This window comes from Ovis aries, chromosome 6 (genome assembly GCF_016772045.2).
Source record: "Ovis aries strain OAR_USU_Benz2616 breed Rambouillet chromosome 6, ARS-UI_Ramb_v3.0, whole genome shotgun sequence".
NCBI classification, from domain to species: domain Eukaryota; kingdom Metazoa; phylum Chordata; class Mammalia; order Artiodactyla; family Bovidae; genus Ovis; species Ovis aries.
This window is the reverse complement of record NC_056059.1, coordinates 46,699,373-46,720,121: the sequence shown is the minus strand read 5'-3', so window position 1 is coordinate 46,720,121 and position 20,749 is coordinate 46,699,373. Positions and strand designations below refer to the sequence as shown.

Here is a 20,749-nt window from a genome sequence, read left to right as displayed (position 1 = left end):
AAGCAGACCAAAGCAGGCCCAAAGACAGAAAAAGTATAACTGAAATAAATACTTGTTTTTATTCAGGTTAAGGAGGGTAGGAGTGGGGAGGGAAGATACGATAAAGGGTCGGCCAAAATAAAACAGATACGACTCCCAGTATGCTTCTCCTTGAATTTCTTGTTAAGGCCAAGGGGCCATCTATTGAACAAACACAAAGAAAATATCTAGTTTGATAAAGGATAATTAGTCAAACACAATACTGAAAAATAAGGGACAAACAAATGTTTAATTTTCATTAACAAAGATGATGAGGATCATAATGACAATAAAAACAACAGCCATCTATTTACTGAACACCTGCCATGAGCCAAGTACTACCCAAGTGCTTCGTGCTCTTCTTTACAGCACCACGGAAACTCAGCACTAACCTCATTCCAGAGGTGAGCAAACCAGTGTTCAAAACACGTAGCCCTCTTTGTCAAAGAAAACAATACAGACATTGCTATGTTTATTCTTTCAACATATAAAAGATAATTTAAATGCAAGTGATAAAGGACTTTTTTTGTCATTATTACTAAAACTATTTAAGTATCGATTTATTCTTTCATTTTTTTCCATAGGAAAGTGATGCTTGACAATTTGTTTATCTTAAGGTTAAAAAAGAACAAATCAGAGTCTGGTTTGATCCAATTTTTTATGAACTTACAGAAGGATGAGAAGAGATGGAATGAAGCCTGAAGAAAAAACGCACATACATCTCACGGAATATCTGATACAGTTTGGAAGGTTCATGGTATAGAAAACAAAGTGGTGCAACTGAAAGAATAAGAAAAACTAATTGATAAAACTGCAGAAGTACTGTAATTGAAAAGATAAGTTCACAAAACATAAAGAATAAATAAATATTTTATGGTAATAATATTCATTCAAGTTTAAAATCATATATATTCTTTTTTCATGTTGAAAAGGGAATATATGCACATGTAAAAACTATCATTAAAATTTTTTTAAATGGAGTAAATTATAAAATGTTTTATAATCCCAACAGTAGAATAACACAATGGAACCACATAAGGGTATTAAAAATTCGAAGTAACTTTTAAAATTACAAAATTACATAAAATCTCTCTCTTTTTAAATTGAAGTAATAACAAAGTGACATCCAGGCAATTCATTTTTACTTTGTCCCATAAAGGATCTTTCAAATTTTTTAGAATTTGACGTCAGGTAAGTAAAATATAAGATGATTTATGACTAGCTTTTAGAAAGTTGGTCTTCAACTGATGGAATCTGAAAATTAGAATTCTGATTAACAGGCTATTGGCATATCCCAATATGTTTCTAGACAGTTTTCATAGGCTTAAAGTAAAACAACTCTAAGAATTTATTTCTCTAATGAATTTTTTGTGTGTTTGTGATAACAATCTCTAATGAATCTGAATTAAATTTTCTTTTGCACTGTTTATGGCAATTAAGCACAGGTGGGTCAGCTCAACCAGACAGCCCACAGCTGAATGTCAGAAAGTCAGATTTTTAAAATCAGATGCCAACCTGACAATATGATTATTTCATCTGTGAACAGGCAGGAGTCAATGATGTATTTTGTACTCTGAGAATTGTTAGAAAATTTAAACTTCCTGACATCATTAACTGTTCTCTAAATCACTCAAGTACACCTTTTAAAAACTATTTACTTGAAAAATGCTTGCAGTTGGGATTATTAAAATAAAAGGATTAAAAGGCTTACATTTTATTATTAAAGATAAAAATTTATATTCTTACCCTTGCTAGGTTTTCTATTTTAAATTCCTCACATATTTATAAAAGAGAAATATGCTGGAACCTCACTATAACAATATGTATTATGTTATGAAATTTTGGTGGCTCAAGAGAATAAAGCCAAGTGAAGCATAATGCAAAATTCCTAGACACTCTGAATTCTTTTTGTTGTATGCCGGTTTTAAAGGTTTTATATTATGTCATTCACCATAATGGTATGATGCTGAACACTCGAGGGTTTTTGTTTTTTTTTTTACAAAGAAGAGTGTTATTGCTGATTCTTTTTACAAAGGTAAACTTTATATTTCTGTTTACTCTAAAGGTTGGGGAGGAGGAATAGTTGGGACAAGAATCTTCAACAAGTTCATATGTAACGCAGATAAATGAAAAATTGAATGGCATTAAGAGAGAAAGAGTTCTCCTTCTTGCTTAACTTTGTGACGCTTCTTGCATTCCTCATTCAAAGACATGTGAGGCAGAAAGGTGCTCAGGGCTCTCAAACCTGCACACGTGTTTGTCGTGTGTGCTCAGGATGACCGCGTACTTCAGCGTAACTGTTGCTCTGCATACCAGCCAGTCTGAAGAAATCATGAGCTCACTCGGTGTTGTCCCTCCCTTTGCATTTTTTTCTGATCTAGTATTTTTCAAAAAGACTTACGGGAATTAGTTTAGGAATTTTTATAGCTATTAAAAATAAATATCAGTGTATATTTCTAATTTCTAGTGAACTAGAAAATGGTAAACCATAGAACCATTTTCATGGTATGTTTAATTTCACAAGCAATCATCATCTCAGCAAAATTTTAATTGGACATATAAACAAATACCAAACCCAATGTTTGAAAGTTCACAATAACATTGTTGAATGTGTGGGTGATGCAATATAAAGTGTGAGGTTCATGTTTAAATTTTCTAAAGTGTAGTAAAACAGTGAGTATTTTAAAGCCTCACTTACCATACATTGAAAATCCATGAAAAGGGATTACACCTAAAAAAAAAAAGTATTTCTTTTCAATTAGTATACCCATTGAATTATTTATTAGGTAAACTTTAGGGATTTAAAACCAAAAATAGAGAGCTTTACTATTTTTGCTTCAACTTTGTTCATGAATGTCAGAAAGACTTAGTGATGGTAACCAACAAAAATGACGTGCTTTTTAACAGCTTTAGAGAAGCAATCAAGAGGTTTTCAATACATATCCGGTTAACTTTCTATTGATCAAGCTGAAAATTAAGACTATGAATATATGTGTTACAATAACAACAAGGCAGGTCACAGCACCGAGTTTAAGAACTAACTAATGGTCTCGGAAAGCCAATAGACTGTCTTTCTTGAAACAACTTCAACCTGGATATTAGATTTAATTGGTTAAAAGATAAGTGAGCATTTCAAGGTACCTCTTATATAAATATATTCCCTTTAAACTTACCAAAAGTTACATCATAGGATGTGATTTGGAAAAAACATTGGTAGGAATATGGTACAAATTCAGTGTAATCTTTGGCAAGAATTATACAAAAGAACACATCCATTTAAAAGAAATACTTGAAGCCTGACTTGGTGTGCTAAACACCTTGTCACATTCTAAGTGAAAAATCAGAACTTGGACAGCTTAAGTTCAAAACAGAAGTTCTGTAATATATACACCACCGTATATCTAACACAGTACTAGATCAGGCTGCAAACACAGGAGAAAAATGAGTTTACTATTTTGAAAAATAATAAGGGAATGCTTTATTCATCTGACATTTTCAGAGGCAAAACCATGGTGTTGGCAGAGCCTTTAGAGGTCGTCTAGAGTAAGTTCTAACAAATGATTGTTCAGTCTCAGACTAAAACACATTCAGCAATAGGGGACACATTAATTCCCATTGAAACCAGTTAAAATTTTGAACAGGTTTAATTTAGGGGGAGTTACTTCTCATACACAGTCAAACTCTGGCTCCTAGTAATCCCCACTTACTACTCCTAGTTCTGACCTTTGTGGTCAGAACTAGCCTAACTTATCTTCTATGAAAACTTTCAGAAACATTGGAGGACACCGACTGTTATCTCCCCCACTCCCAACACCACCACCACCAGGCTGGGTTTTCTGTGTGTGTTTTTTGTTTTTCTTGTTGTTGTTCTGAGACTTTACGAGTTCCTCTAACAGTTCCCCAGGTGAAGTGGTCCTGAATAGTTTCTCTATTCTATTCTCCTCTGGACAACCTACAGTTCACCACAGTCAAAGTGGGTGACGAAAGCCTTCAAGCATTTTTCTTCCCCACACACCCTAGAGCTAAAGCATAGCATACTTGTGCAGTTTTTCTCACATAAGTAAAGGGCTGTATTCTTATATCTATTACATTTCCTCTTTGGTGAACCGTTCCAATTTGAGACAATCCTGGATCCTCATCCTGTTATCTAATGTAGTCCCTCTTCTTCCTGGGTGTGCATTGCTGGAAAGTTTGATAAATGCACTATCTATGTCCTCATCTAGAGCATCAAAACATGCTGAACAAGATAGAGGACAGGAATTGTCACTAGAGACCTCCTTCCACACTGACAATAATCCACTGGTCAACACCCTACTGAGGTACACTAAGAGCACAGACCAGGTGTCAGACAGGCTTGGTTGGGTTCATATAGCTCTATCATTTAAGAACATTGCGGGCCTTGTTTCTTAACTCCCCTAATTCTCAATTTCCTCATCTTGTATATCAGAGATAATACTGTTGCTGCTGCTGCTGCTAAGCTGCTTCAGTCGTGTCTGACTCTGGGCAACCCCATAGACGGCAGCCCACCAGGCTCCCCCGTCCCTGGGATTCTCCAGGCAAGAACACTGGAGTGGGTTGCCATTTCCTTCTCCAATGCAGGAAAGTGAAAAGTGAAAGTGAAGTCGCTCAGTCGTGTCCAACTCTTCGAGATCCCATGGACTGCAGCCTACCAGGCTCCTCCATCCATGGGATTTTCCAGGCAAGAATACTGGAGTGGGGTGCCATTGCCTTCTCCAAGAGATAATACTAGAACTACCTAAGTGACTAAATGAGAGATAATGACTACAGTTTGGGCTTCCCAGGTGGCTCAGTGGGTAAAGAATCCACCTGCAATGCAGGAGATGCAGGAGATGAGGTTTCGATCCCCAGGTCAGGAAGATCCCCCGGAGAAGCGCATGGCAACCCACTCCAGTATTTCTGTCTGGAGAATTCCCATGGACAGAGGAGCCTGGTGGGCTACAGTCTATGGGTCACAAAGTGTCGGACATGACTGAAGTGACTGAGTACACATGCATAGACAAGTATAGCTTAGCCATTCATAAATAAAGGCAATTACTGATATTATTATTCACAAATTAACTCATATTTCTATGATGATTCTAGAGGCAATTTTATCAAAAAAGTATATGAGGAAAACAAAATATTATTCTGAACTAGTATGCCAGGCCAACCGCCTTTAAAATTTTGTGCAGCATCACTCAAACTTCATAAGATATAATTCTCAGGATCTACCTTTTCCCATTTTCCCCTTGTCTTCCAGAACACAACACAGATTCATGTTGTTCAACTCTGTCTGAATCCCACCATGTTTATAATTTTCCTTATTTATCTCTATGTAATTAGCTTCCCTGTTCTCTCAGAACTTTCCTACTCTTCAAGTGCTTCACACCCAACTGCAGAATTCATCCCCCGCAACCCAAGCTGAGGCTGATGCCACTGAAATAAATTCTCTTGCTTGTCTGTTCTTTACCTCAAAGATTCTGCACACCTTTCATCTTTTTTCTCATTGCCCTTTAGGGAGGTCTTCAGAGGGAGACACCTCCTTTCCCTTTTTCAGAGCTACCATCTTCACCTTTGTTTTTAATCCTGTTTCCTTCACTTTTACTCACAGAAATTAAGGTCAGATCTGTGGCTTGTCTATGTGTGGTCTGTGGGCTAAGCATGGATTTTACATTTTTGAAAGATTATTTTAGAAAACAATAAAGAGTATTAAGAAGTAGAGACTGTTTGTGGCCAACAAAATTTTACATATTTACTATTTGGCCTTTTACAGGAACAGTTTGCCAACCTCTGCTTTGGAATCCTGTCCCACCGATTTTCCTCCCCCTGCCTTTTCCGTTTATCATTTAACAAATACGTACTGAGTTTCTACTATGTGCCAGACATTGCTCTGAGATCTGGAGCTTACTTTTTATCAAGGACAGGAAAGCCATGATGAAATAAGAGCACGTATGTCAGCCAGTGACAAAACCACGAAGAGGAATAACGGAGGCAAGGGGGGCGGAGAGGACAAGGCCGGGTAAGGGAGGCGGTCTTAAGAGGCACTGGAGCTCTGGAGGTGAGAGTCACCTGCGAAGGGGTGACCTGGAGGCTCTGGGCTTCGTGCGGTGACTGGCATGAACCGGGATGTTTCCTGAGGTGGATGGCCCGAAGGCAGAGAGTGGTGGCATCGGCTCTCACTCCTACTAGTGGAAGAGCAGAGGAAAGGGGTGGCTAGGTCTTATGCAAGCACTCCTCTCTCCAGTCTCTATTTTCACTGCAACCTTTCAGCCAAAGACATTATAAATACCTTCACTAATAACAAAAAGAGGAGAAGGAGGACATGTCCATTTTTTTCCTGGACCTTACATTCCTATCAAACAAATGTCTAATCTCTCTCTTGAAGTCAAACTTAATTTTAAAAACATGATCTGAATTAACTTCCTTTACTTCCTCATTATGTATCCCCAATTCCTTATAATCTGGTTTCCACTCCTCTCATCCCAACTCCTGATTGCTAACATCTCCTGTGTGTGTGTGTGTCCTGCCCCCCAGCAACTGAAAGTCCCTTCTCTAGACTGAGCCCACCAGACCCCGTGCAGATCAGGCTCCCTGTCGCAGAAGCTTCTGCTGCTCAGGTTTTCGTTTTGTTGTCTTTTGGGCTAGTTCTCTCTTCTGCACACTTCTTAAATATAGCTGCTTTGCAAGACTGTCATACTTGTTTTCTCCTTCCTTCCACTAGCATTCTCCTTATTAACCCATAATTCAGACAGTGAAAGCCCAGTTTCCTGCGCCTCCTTCTGGACTGTCTAGTTCTGTAAACAACTCCTTGCCTCCCTAGGCTTCAAGGAAGAAAGCTTTGCTTTCTAGTCCTCCCTCAGCCCTTATACCTAAATGTGACTGTGTTCCTTTCTTGTCCCTTTACGATAAAGAAGGCTTAACTCTTCAGGATTCAGCCACTGTCTAGCAGAGCTTCATTTTTCTTCCCTGTGAGCACAATTCTAATCCTGCCAAACTGACTGCCACCCTTTCAGCTTCTGGACCTTAGGAAAAGGGCTGTAAATGCTCCTCTACACTTGCAGCCACATCCCAGCCCCATACCTTAGAGATTTTAAACAATACTCCTTCTAGAAAGATCCCCTGGACAGACTCCTACTTTCCATCCCCAGTCACTCATTGGTCAGTACTCTTGTGTCAGCTGATTCCCCTGACTGATTGGGGTGCCCCTTCTCCTCTGTGCGCCTGGATAACCCTGCACAATTCTGGCTCCACTTCCTACCTGTGTATACTTAGGTTGCTTATTTCTCCCTTTTCCTTATCCAGTACTGTTCTTAGACCAAGGCAGCGGGGCTTGGGAGTAAGAGGCCTGTTATGGCCCTCCTCTGACTATACCCCTCACCCAGAATCCATGTCCCTCCTTTCAGAACACAACCCCAAGATTCTGATACCCCAGCCCAGAGGCCCTTAGCTGGCGCCCAGGGCCTGCACAGCCTCTTCAGTGGAGCTACTCTCCTGATGGATGCTGGCCTCAGGATGGAGAGGTGGTCAAAGGGTGGTCATTTGTGGAGTATGTGAACAGAGCTTGGACATGTCTGTCCAGGTATGGGGTAGAGCCATGGTCAGAAGTGGGTGGGAGATACCACAAGCTAGGGACTTCTGAGGAGTCTCAAGCATTCTGAATTTGAAACTCGCCTCCCAGATTGTTATAAAGGTATATTTATTAAGACAAGAAAACCAAGTAGAATTTACTTAGCAGTTTATTAGCTTCACTTATAACTTTTGAAAGTCTAGACTTATAGTAGGTGGGCTTCCAATTGTACTGGGCTTCCCTGTTATCTCAGTTGGTAGAGAATCCACCTGCAATGCAGGAGACCCTGGTTCAATTCCTGGGTCGAGAAGATCTGCTGGAGAAGGGATAGGCTACCCACTCCAGTATTCTTGGGCTTCCCTTGTGGCTCAGCTGGTAAAGAATCTGCCTGCAATGCAGGAGACCTGGGTTTGATCCCTGGGTTGGGAAGATCCCCTGGAGAAGGGAAAGGCTACCCATTCCAGTATTCTTGCCTACAGAATTCCATGGACTCTACAGCCCATGGGTCACAGAGTCAGACACAACTGAGTGACTATCACTTTCACTTTTCAATTGTACTCATGGCCTGGACCCTCCAAGTTAGGAACAGACTTTCCTTTATCTACAAAATGAGGACAATACCAGTGGGGCTGTAAAGATTAAATAAGAGGATGTATGTAATATGCCTAGCAGAACACTTGATGCAAAGTCAGAACTTAACCAATGATGTTTTGTTCTCTTATACTATAATTACTTTTGTTTTTCTCTCTTCCAATCTGGTGTTGGAGAAGACTCTTGAGACTCCCTTGGACTGCAAGGAGATCCAACCAGTCCATTCTGAAGGAGATCAGCCCTGGGATTTCTTTGGAAGGAATGATGCTAAAGCTGAAACTCCAGTACTTTGGCCACCTCATGCGAAGAGTTGACTCATTGGAAAAGACTCTGATGCTGGGAGGGATTGGGGGCAGGAGGAGAAGGGGATGACAGAGGATGAGATGGCTGGATGGCATCACTGACTCGATGGACGTGAGTCTGAGTGAACTCCAAGAGTTGGTGATGGACAGGGAGGCCTGGCATGCTGCGATTCATGGGGTCGCAAAGAGTCAGACACAATTGAGCAACTGAACTGAACTGACTGTAATAAATCACTTGAGTACAAAAACTTTTCCTTATTTATCTCCATCCCCAGAGGCAAACTTAATGCCCCAAATATAAAAGGTATTCATTTAGTGTTTGTTTGTGGAATGAATATATGAAGTCCTAGAGAATCTACCTCTACCGTTTTTCAACTGTCCACTTCCTTCCGACTGCCAGGACTGAGTTCAGGCTCTGATGAACTCTGACCTATAGTCTGTAAGAGCCTCCAAAGTGGTAACCCTTTCCCCAAACTCTCTGCCTTCCAACAAACTATTGTAATGGTTCTGGTTATCTTCTAAAATGTTGGTGAGACCATGAAAAAGTCCTCCATATCCATCGAGGATTTTCCCCTGACCATTCATCCACACACCAAATATTTGCTGAGTTTCTACTCACCCAATTAACCAATGTTTAAAAACTTACTCTGTAGCCTCTGGAGAAATTAAGCTGAATATATCATTTTTTCTATTTATGGAATTCACATTCTAGCCTTATAATATAGGCTAAGTGTCTACAGAGTGAAATTCAAAAACTTTGATCTGGTATTAGCCATTCATGATGGCAATCTGAGATACATCTGCCTCTCCTTTGTCATCTTGATTCTGTACCTACTGTGATACAGCCATGCTAGATTACTCATCATCAGAACACATCATGCATTTTCATACTTTGATAGCTTTGAACTTTGTAATTCTGTACAATGAATTGCTTTAATGTCTATCAAAACCTTGCTAAGGATAAGTATAATCTCAGAAAAACATACCACAATCTCTTAATCCTAATTAAATGCTGATTTCTTCTGCAAAAATTCTTATGGCACTTTGTTCGTATTTCCATCACTATAATTTCACTGTATTTTGTGTTATAATTAACTGTTTAACAGATTGTTGCTGAGGGCAGTAAATATGTTTTATTCACCTTTTATGCATTTTATGGTGCCACAAACATGGTTAATAATGAATATACTTTTGCTGAATGCTGCTGCTGCTGCTAAGTCGCTTCAGTCGTGTCCAACTCTGTGCGACCCCAGAGACGGCAGCCCACCAGGCTCCAATGTCCGCGGGATTCTCCAGGCAAGAATACTGGAATGGGTTGCCATTTCCTTCTCCCTTGCTGAATGAGTGAAGGCTAGATGAATAAGTATATGATGAATAGAGATGGAGCAAGAAATTTATTGGTCTCTAGTTGGGAGATGAGGATTCCATTGTGGGCTTATCAAACTAGCTGGATAACTTTAGGAAAGTCATCAAACCTCATGAGCTTCAGTAATTGGTTGTCATTAAAAGGGACTAATTGAAAGGACTGATGCTGAAGCTGAAGCTCCAATACTTAGGCCACCTGATGCAAAGAGCCACCTCATTGGGAAAGACCCTGATGCTGGGAAAGACTGAGGGCAGGAGGAGAAGGGACAACAGAAGATGAGATGGTTGGATGGCATCACCGACTCCATGGACATGAGTTTGAGCAAGCTTTGGGAGATAGTGGAAGGACAGGGAAGCCTGGTGTGCTGCAGTCCATAGAGTCACAAAGAGTCAAACCAGACTTAGTGACTGAACAACAAAAAAAGGGACGAAGACTGTCTCCAAAATATCATCAAACTCCAGAATTCTACATTTAACAATTATGTCTAGGGCAAATATAGAAAAATTTGTGAGAGCTGAGGAAAACTGAATATATGAGTATTGTACCATGAGAATGGTATTCTTTACCAACTTAAAGGTCTTTTAAGGACTTCCCTAAGCTCAGATGGTAAAAAAAAAAAAAAAAAAAAAAAAAAAATCTGCCTGCAATGCAGAAGACCCAGATTCAATCCCTGGGTCAGGAAGATCCTCTGCGGAAGGGAATGGCAATCCACTCCAGTATTCTTGCCTGGAGAATCCCATGGACAGAGGAGACTGGCAGGCTATAATTTGTGGGGTCGAAAAGAGTCGGATACAACTAAGCAAGTAACACTACTACTGCTACTACTAAAGGTCTTTTGCTTTCTAAAAACAAAAAATTGAAAACCAGATTAGATACACGCTGAAGGCTAATATTCTTAATGACACCATAGCCACCAGCTTTAGTTTAAGGGAACACTTGCTGCTGCTGCTGCTGCTGCTGCTAAGTTGCTTCAGTCGTGTCCGACTCTGTGTGACCCCAGAGATGGCAGCCCACCTGGCTCCCCTGTCCCTGGGGTTCTCCAGGCAAGAACACTGGAGTGGGTTGCCATTTTCTTCTCCAATGCATGAAAGTGAAAAGTGAAAGTGAAGTTGCTCAGTTGTGTCCGACTCTTAGCGACCCCATGGATTGCAGCCCACCAGGCTCCTCCGTCCGTGGGAGCACTTAGGAGGGCCCAAAGACGATTTTTCTTCTTTAATCTCTCCCTCTGTTTATATCTTTGGTTAAGTCTCTTTTTTCTCTTGTGAACACCCATCTTTTTCTATCTTCCCTAAATGCAGCTTTGTTTTATTTCCTTTACTGACTATAAACTTTTAACAAATAATTTTAAAAGTTCATCTTCATCTAATCATGTTAACACATGAAAGAAAAACTAAGCAAGAAAAATAAGTTCATAAATAGAGGCATATTTTGATACTTTACAGAAATAGAAATATGCATTATATCCTTCTAAAAACTAAATATCATACAGTATACTAACACATATATATGGAATTTAGAAAGATGGTAACGATAACCCTATATGCAAGACAGCAAAAGAGACATAGATGTACAGAAGTCTTTTGGACTCTGTGGGAGAAGACGAGGGCAGGATGATTTGAGAAAATAGCATTGAAACGTGTATATTATCATATGTGAAACAGATCGCCAGTCCAGGTTCAATGCATGAGACAGGGTGCTCACTGGTGGTGAGCACCAGGTTGGTGCACTGGGATAACCCAGAGGGATGGGATAGGGAGGGAGGTGGGAGGGGGGCTCAGGATGGGGAACACATGTACACCCATGGCTGATTCATGTCAATCTATGGCAAAAACCATCACAATACTGTAAAGTAATTAGCCTCCAATTAAAATAAATATAAAAAAATAAAAATAAATAAAAATAAAAACTAAATATCACAGCCAGCTGGTATTATACAAAACCCCTATATTCTCATTAAAAAACACTTTTTACTCCCTTTGTTCAGTACTGCAGAAACATTTGAGCAAGTAAGTTAAGGTAGAAAACAATGAAGATGTTACTATCATTATCTTTGTCTTCTACAGAAAATAATTAAAGATGTCCTAAGTGTTCAGTTCAGTTCAGCTGCTCAGTCGTGTCCGACTCTTTGCGACCCCATGAATCGCAGCAGGCCAGGCCTCCCTGTCCATCACCAACTCCTGGAGTTCACTCAGACTCACGTCCATCGAGTCAGTGATGCCATCCAGCCATCTCATCCTCTGTTGTCCCCTTCTCCTCCTGCCCCCAATCCCTCCCAGTGTCAGAGTCTTTTCCAATGAGTCAACTCTTCGCATGAGGTGGCCAAAGTACTGGAGTTTCAGCTTTAGCATCATTCCTTCCAAAGAAATCCCAGGGCTGATCTCCTTCAGAATGGACTGGTTGGATCTCCTTGCAGTCCAAGGGACTCTCAAGAGTCTTCTGCAACACCACAGTTCAAAAACATCAATTCTTCGGCACTCAGCTTTCTTCACAGTCCAACTCTCACATCCATACATGACCACAGGAAAAACCATAGCCTTGACTAGACGGACCTTTGTTGGCAAAGTAATGTCTCTGCTTTTCAATACGCTATCTAGGTTGGTAATAACTTTTCTTCCAAGGAGTAAGCATCTTTTAATTTCATGGCTGCAGTCACCATCTGCAGTGATTTTGGAGCCCCCCAAAATAAAGTCTGACACTGTTTCCACTGTTTCCCCATCTATTTCCCATGAAGTGATGGGACCAGATGCCATGATCTTAGAGTGAATGAATTAGTCAACTGCCAAAGAGCAAAAAGGAATTCTGTTTAAGATGACTCATGATTAATCACACTTTTACCACATTTCCCCCAAGTTCTGAAATGCATAGCTGCTGTATAAACAGCTAGGTTTATATTTGAGGCAAGGGCCACAATTCATACTGTGTATTATCTTCAGCATCCAGCATAGTATATTCTACAAGTGAGATGCTCAATATATGCTGTTAATGATGGAAATTTAAGCAATTATAATCATATACTTATATGTGATATAAAAGTATAAGATATATATATTATATATGATATTAAATATATATCACACACACATGAATACATGTATATACATATAACATATCATATATGTGTACATATGATAAATATAGATCATATACATATGATATTACATTATATCATATGATATGATGTAGCTTATATATGATATTAAAGTATAAGATTCATTTATGAATAAGCAATTAATATAACACAAGAGGCTCTCAATAACTCAGTGTTGAAATTACAAATGGCCCACAAAGTCATACAGACATGAATTTGGGTCTTGTGTGTCTCCAGGAAAGTTACTAACACTCTGAGTCTCTATTTTCATTTTTAAAAGTGAGGTTAAATAATACTACCTTCACTGGGCTGTATAATACTAAAGCACCAGTGAGTTAATGTATTCAAAGCACATCACAGTATAGTATTTAATACACAGCCAGTGGTCACTAATTATAGTGTATTTTATACTATAAAGGGAGAGTACCACATTTGGGCATCAGCTTAAGCCTAAGAAAATCTTTCTTTCACCAGTATTAAATAGAGGTTCACTTTTGCTTAATCAAGATTAACCTGGGCTTAAGATTCCAGAAAAGCGTACATAGACCGCTCTGTTGAAAAAGGACAAAGTCAGATTCTGACTCACAAAAGTAGGAGGCATAAGAAGCAATGAATTCATTAACACTCTAGGGCATATACCACCTAAAACATTTCTTTGATCTCAAAGCCTGTCATATTCTTGGCCAGTTTTTCAAAATCCTTTCCTTTGCCTCTCACCATTTCAGCGTTTCAACGGTCAAGTTTCATCCACCTGGCCTTCATCCAAGAGTGTACTTCTAACCAGCATCAGGATGCTTGGGACACCATCTCTAATCTGGCCTCAGAGTTCTGCAAGTCTGCTATGAATGGTTATTTTAAGATCCTAGCCTACCTTTATCTAACTGAAGAAAGCCTAAATTATTAACTGCCTACTCCATTCAACAGAAATAACTTTATAAAGTAATGATTCAGTGGGCCTTTGACATAGCCCAGAGTGGTAAACATCATCAACAAAAATAAATCTTGAACTGGATGAGATATAAATAGTAAATATGACTCAGAAAATACCCCAAATTATTAACATGCTTTGTACTTACTAAATATTTTCCTTTAATTTTCTCATTGTCTCTATTAACATTTAGCATTTATAGTTGTACCATAATACTAACATCCGATTCACTTCCGTTGAAAGCAAATTTTTACACTCTTTCATTTGGGATTCCCTAGTAGTTTATTTAATTCATTTGCTGAAATAATCATTTCCTTTGTTTATTCTCATTCCACATGTAGCCTACAGATCAGTAAGTGTAAGCACTAGGACAGTGGTCAAATTGTTTTCTACTATTTCTGCTATCTTTCTGAACTGAAATTTCAGAATATGATTTTGTTACTTTACTTTAGTAGTTAAAAGTTCCCAAAACATCAGAACATAACCATATTTAAATATACATCTAGAAATCATATTTTAAACAACCAGTTTTTCAGTTAATGTCCAAGGTTACACATGAAATTAATTTGGATTATGAGATATTTTAATTTATTTAATTTAGATAACAAAGAATATTGCTATTTATCAACCTGACAAGATTAAAAATGATATGTTTTTGTTATTTCTTCCAAGAATCTTTCCTGAGAAGACTCTGAGTTTTTGTTTCTACCTGACTTCTGGGCTCTATGCAAACAGGAAGTGAAAGCCAAGGAAGAGCTGTAAAAGGCCTAAGCCTTGGCAGACCCTCTACATGGTCTAATCAGCAAAGACTGGGAAAATTTCTTTTGGTTTGAGAAGGAAATCTCTGAAAACTTCTAACTGGTCGCTAAGCTAACAGAACAGAGGCTTCACAGGCACTCAATACAAAAAAAGATAACCTTTACAAAAGCAGTTCAGAAAAGGCATACGTAACAGCCCACAACAGCAACAAGTTCTGGGAGGGGAGAAAATCTGATTTTTGGAGTTACCATGTAATAGTCAAGATACCCAGTTATCAACAACAACAATATTATTATGCATGCAAATAAATAAGGAAATATAATCCAGTCACAGGAAAACAATAAATTAATAGAAACTGCCCCTAAAGAAGCCCAGATGTTGGACTTACTAGATAAAACTTTAGATTGACTGTCTCCCTACCTGACCTGACCCCTGGCCCATTTACCTCTCCTACCTCATCTTGCACCAAATTTCTGTTTTGCTCACTGTCATCAGTCACAGTGACCATATGTTGTTCTTTAGATCATTGAGTATGCTCCTGTCAGGCCTTTAACAATGCTTTGCGTCCCCGTGGGTGTGCTCTCCTCCTTCTCCGCATGGCTCCTCTGCATATTCTGGGCTCTGTTCACATTCTACCTCCCCAGAGGCATTTCTCCCGACTCCCTCCTCTATAACAGCTGTGCCCTCCCCACCTCCCTACCTCCTATCAATTTCTGTTCCCTATAATTGTTCACGTCATCACTCTGAAATTATTTTCAGTTATTTACGTTAGCTACTTGTTCCCTTATGGCAGAAAGTGAAGAGGAACTAAAGAGCCTCTTGATGAAGGTTAAAGAGGAGAGTGAAAAACCTGGCTTAAAACTCAACATTCAAAAAACTAAGATCATGGCATCTGGTCCCTCACTTCATGGCAAATAGATGGGGTAACAGCAGAAACAGTGACAGACTTTATTTTCTTAGGCCCCAAAATCACTGCAGATGGTGACTGTAGCCATGAAATTAAAAGACACTTGCTCCTTGGAAGAAAAGCTATGACCAACCTAGACAACGTAGTAAAAATCAGAGACAATACTTTGGCAACAAAGGTCCATCTAGTCAAAGCTATAGTTTTTCCAGTAGTGATATATGGATGTGAGAGTTGGACCATAAAAAGAAGGCTGAACACTGAAGAATTGATGCTTTTGAACTGTGGTGTTGGAGAAGACTCTTGAGAGTCTCTTGGACTGCAAGGGGATCCAACCAGTCAGTCCTAAAGGAAACCCTGAGTATTCATTGGAGGGACTGATGCTGAAGCTAAAGCTCTAATACTTTGGCCACCTGATGCAAAGAGCCAACTCACTGGAAAAGACAGAAGACAGGAGGAGAAGGAGATGACAGAGGACAAGATGGCTGGATGGCATCACCAACTCAATGGACATGAGTTTGAGCAAACTCTGAGAGATGGTGAAGGACAGACGCCTAGCATGCTGCAGTCCATGGGGTCACAAAGAGTTGGACACAACTGAGCGACTGAACAGCAACAACAGCAACACTTGTGTACTTGTTTATAGGATGTCTCCCTCACTAGAATGTGAGGTCCTTGGTAGCAGGTGCTTTCTCTCTGCCCTTTACTGTGGCTCACCCACCTGGAAGAGGGAGCCAGAACAGGGCCAAATAAGTATTCATTAAATGAATAGGGACAAGTTACACACGTTGAACTAAAAATAAAAATAAGAAAAGCTTAAAATTTTCCCATGGTGAGTCTTCTCCAGCTCAGAAACTTTTGCTCACTAGTTGTCTAATGAACCTACTAGGGAGAAGGCAATGGCACCCTACTCCAGTACTCTTGCCTGGAAAATCCCATGGACGGAGGAGCCTGGTGGGCTGCAGTCCATGAGGTCGCTAACAGTCGGCCACGACTGAGCAACTTCACTTTCACTTTTCACTTTCCTGCATTGGAAAAGGAAATGGCAACCCACTCCAGTGTTCTTGCCTGGAGAATCCCAGGGACGAGGGACCCTGGTGGGCTGCCATCTCTGGGGTCGCACAGAGTCGGACACGACTGAAGTGACTTAGCAGCAGCAGCAGCAGCAGCAGCAGCAGCAGCAGAGAAAGTCTTCCCGCTGTAATGTCCAGTGCCACAGGGGCCTGTTATTTATTTCCATCCTAGGAAAGGAGACCACAGGAGGGGAAGCGAGAGTGAGCAAAGCTCTGCCCCCTTTTAAGCACCTGCCAGGTCAGGGATGGAGGGTGTGTCTGTGAGCTACAGGCAAAGCTCTCTAAGTGAGGCCCCGTGACCATGAAGGCCAGGCCACTTTTGGTGGTGGTGGTGGCACAGGTATCCTTGAGAGTTCAAAGTAATCCTATCTTTGGCAGAGGTTGAAAAATAGGGCAGGTACTATAAAAATGTTGCTTAGTATTGCCTTAAGAGTAAACGGACAGTGAGTAACTGCTCCCTGTCTCTTTTTATCTGAAATTTCAGACTCAGTCCTCAGAGAAGAGTCCTCTCTGATTCTGGTAAGGTTCTAAAACAACCTGAGAAAAGAAGTGATCCTGAAGTATTAAGTTTATGAACAGCTGTGGGTTTACTTCAGTAAGCATTAAGCTATTTATTTTTCTGGATGAGACTGTTTCTAGAACCTATTACATACACTTACCTTTTCAATCTCAGTTCCCTGCTGGCTCAGACGGTAAAAGAGTTGGCCTGCAATGCAGGAGAGCAGGTTCAATCCCTGATGCTGACCCTGACACTGGGAAAGACCCTGATCCTGGGAAAGACTGAAGGCAGGAGGAGATGGGGATGACAGAGGAGGAGATGGTCAGATGGCGTCACCGACTCAATGGGCATAAGTTTGAGCAAGCTCTGGGGGAAGGTGAAGGACAGGGAAGCCTGGTGCACTGCAGTCCATGGGGTCGCAAAGAGTCGGACACGACTGAGTGACTGAACAACAACCCCCTTTTCAATGGGGCTTCCCTGGCGGCTCCGATGGTAAAGGTAAAGAATCTGCCTGCACGCAGGAGTCCTGGGTTCGATCTCTGGGTCTCAAAGATCCTCTGGAGAAGGGAATGGCAATCCACTTCAGTATTCTTGCCTGGAGAATTCCATGGACAGAGGAGCCTGACTGGCTACAGTCCATGGGGTTGCAAAGAGTAGGACACAACTGAGTGACTAACACACACACCTTTTCAATATATAAACCCCTTAATTTTCTAAAAGATACTCAATGAATTCAGCAACATTTTTCTGAGGTAGTGGGACATGGTGATTAAGAATATTGCTTCTGGCACTTCCCTGGTGGCTCAGTGGTAAAGAATCTGCCTGCCAATGCAGGAGAACAGGATTCAGTCCCTGGGCTGGGAAGATCCCCCATGCTGCAGAGCAACTAAGCCCGTGCGCCACAGTTACTGCACCCATGTGCTCTAGCTACCGAAGCACCTGGAGTCTGCGCTCTGCAACACGAGAAGCCCTTGCAATGAGAAGCCTACACACTGCAACTTGAGAGTAGCCCCACTTGCGGCAGCTAGGAAAAAAAAAAAAAAAAGCCTGCACAGCAATGAAGACCCAGCACAGCCAAAACAAAAGGAATATTGCTTCTGAAGTCAAAGAGCTTGCATTCAAAGCCTGGCTTTGCCACTCACCAGTTGGGCAAGTTAACACTCTGTGCCTCAGCTCCTCTATCTGTAAGTAGGGACAGTACCAGTAGTTGCCTGAGAAGGTTCTTGTACGGATTAAATGACTTAATACATGTAATGTACTTAGTGCACTCCCTACTTACATAGTTCTGCATGGAAAGTGTTAGCTGATACTGATGACTACTGTTACTATTGTTGCTACAACAATATTTTTTTTTTCTTGGTGCCTTAAGCTCATTATAAAAGTCTCAAATTACTATATAATGTGTTACAACCTAATGATACTTTTTTAAAGAAAAGAGCGCTATTGGCTTTTACATAAAATGGTCCCAGACTGGTTTGCAGGTATGCTTTAATATGCTGTTTTATAGCTTTTCTATTTTCCTTTGTGAGGTCTCTGATTTTCACTTCTACTGTTGTTAGTCATTCTCCAATCTAAGAACTGTACAAAAAAGATCTTCACGACCCAGATAATCACAATGGTCTGATCATTCATCTAGAGCCAGACATCCTGGAATGTGAAGTCAAGTGGGCCTTAGAAAGCATCACTACGAACAAAGCCAGTGGAGGTGATGGAATTCTTATTGAGCTATTTCAAATCCTGAAAGATGATGCTGTGAAAGTGCAGCACTCAATACGCCAGCAAATTTGGAAAACTCAGCAGTGGCCTCAGGACTGGAAAAGGTCAGTTTTCATTCCAATCCCAAAGAAAGGCAATGCCAAAGAATGCTCAAACTACCACACAATTGCACTCATCTCACATGCTTGTAAAGTAATGCTCAAAATTCTCCAAGCCAGGCTTCAGCAGTACGTGAACTGTGAACTTCCAGAACCAGTGAACTTCTAAAACCAGTTCAAGCTGGTTTTAGAAAAGGCAGAGGAAACAGAGATAAAATTGCCAACATCTGCTGGATCATGGAAAAGGAAGAGAGTTCCAGAAAAACATCTATTTCCCCTTTATTGACTATGCCAAAGCCTTTGAATGTGTGGATCACAATAAACTGTGGAAAATTCTGAAGGAGATGGGAATACCAGACCACCTGACCTGCCTCTTGAGAAACCTATATGCAGGTCAGGAAGCAACAGTTAGAGCCGGACATGGAACAACAGACTGGTTTCAAATAGGAAAAGGAGTATGTCAAGGCTGTATATTGTCACCCTGCTTATTTAACTTATATGCAGAATACATCATGAGAAACGCTGGACTGGGAGAAACACAAGCTAGAATCAAGATTCCCGGGAGAAATATCAATAACCTCAGATATGCAGATGACACCACCCTTATGGCAGAAAGTGAAGAGGAACTCAAAAGCCTCTTGATGAAAGTGAAAGAGGAGAGTGAAAAATTTGGCTTAAAGCTCAACATTCAGAAAACGAAGATCATGGCATCCGGTCCCATCACTTCATGGGAAATAGATGAGGAAACAGTGGAAACAGTGTCAGACTTTATTTTGGGGGGCTCCAAAATCACTGCAGATGGTGACTGCAGCCATGAAATTAAAAGATGCTTACTCTTTTGTTATGAAACGTTATGATCAACCTAGATAGCATGTTCAAAAGCAGAGACATTACTTTGCCGACTAAGGCCTGTCTAGTCAAGGCTATGGTTTTTCCTGTGGTCATGTATGGATGTGAGAGTTGGACTGTGAAGAAGACTGAATGCCGAAGAATTGATGCTTTTGAACTGTGGTGTTGGAGAAGACTCTTGAGAGTCCCTTGGACTGCAAGGAGATCCAACCAGTCCATTCTGAAGGAGATCAGCCCTGGATGTTCTTTGGAAGAAATGATGCTAAAGCTGAAACTCCAGTACTTTGGCCACCTCATGCGAAGAGTTGACTCATTGGAAAAGACTCTGATGCTGGGAGGGATTGGGGGCAGGAGGAGAAGGGGACAACAGAGGATGAGATGGCTGGATGGCATCACTGACTCAATGGACGTGAGTCTGAGTGAACTCCGGGAGTTGGTGATGGACAGGGAGGCCTGGCGTGCTGCGATTCATGGGGTCGCAAAGGGTCAGACACGACTGAGCAACTGAACTGAACTGAACTGAATCTGTATCAGCTTCTTTTCACTCTTCTTTTTTTTTTTTTTTTACAGGGGCATAAAAACCTGCAAACCAAGTTTGTTAGGCATGTGTGTCAAATAAAAGCCAATATATGCTAAACTAAGTTGGAAAAGCTCTTCTATGAATAGAGGAAAGGAATTTGATTCCATGGACATCTCATTTGGCCCTTCAGAGACAATTATTTTTTATTTTTCAATCCCTATATACTATAAAATTAAGTTTCTGGGGAGACAGATGTAACAAAGGTTACACATACATGTTAAAATTAAAAAGTCTCTAATTTGGCTTTTTAAATACTCATTAAAGTCCTACTACAATGAGATCCTGGAGGAACAAAAATGAATGCTACAGTCCTGAACCTCACAAGGCCTGCAATGTAGAGGGGGTTATAAAGCATAAACAACCAATGCCTAGAAAATATAATGTGAGATAGCAAAGATTTTCACAGTGGGT

General features: G+C 40.5%; 1 protein-coding gene across 4 annotated transcripts in view; it reads right to left on the bottom strand.

Annotated features, from left to right (window-relative positions):
- Positions 1 to 20,749, bottom strand: part of TBC1D19 (TBC1 domain family member 19) — a 152,086-nt gene that overhangs the window by 19,738 nt on the left and 111,599 nt on the right. For all 4 annotated transcript variants that reach the window (XM_060416951.1, XM_004009756.6, XM_060416952.1 and 1 more), the window contains 2 exons: positions 2,717 to 2,749; positions 689 to 798 (listed from right to left, as the gene is read on the bottom strand). In XM_060416951.1, the coding sequence (XP_060272934.1) occupies positions 689 to 798; positions 2,717 to 2,749 (143 nt within the window). The remainder of the gene's footprint in view (positions 1 to 688; positions 799 to 2,716; positions 2,750 to 20,749) is intronic.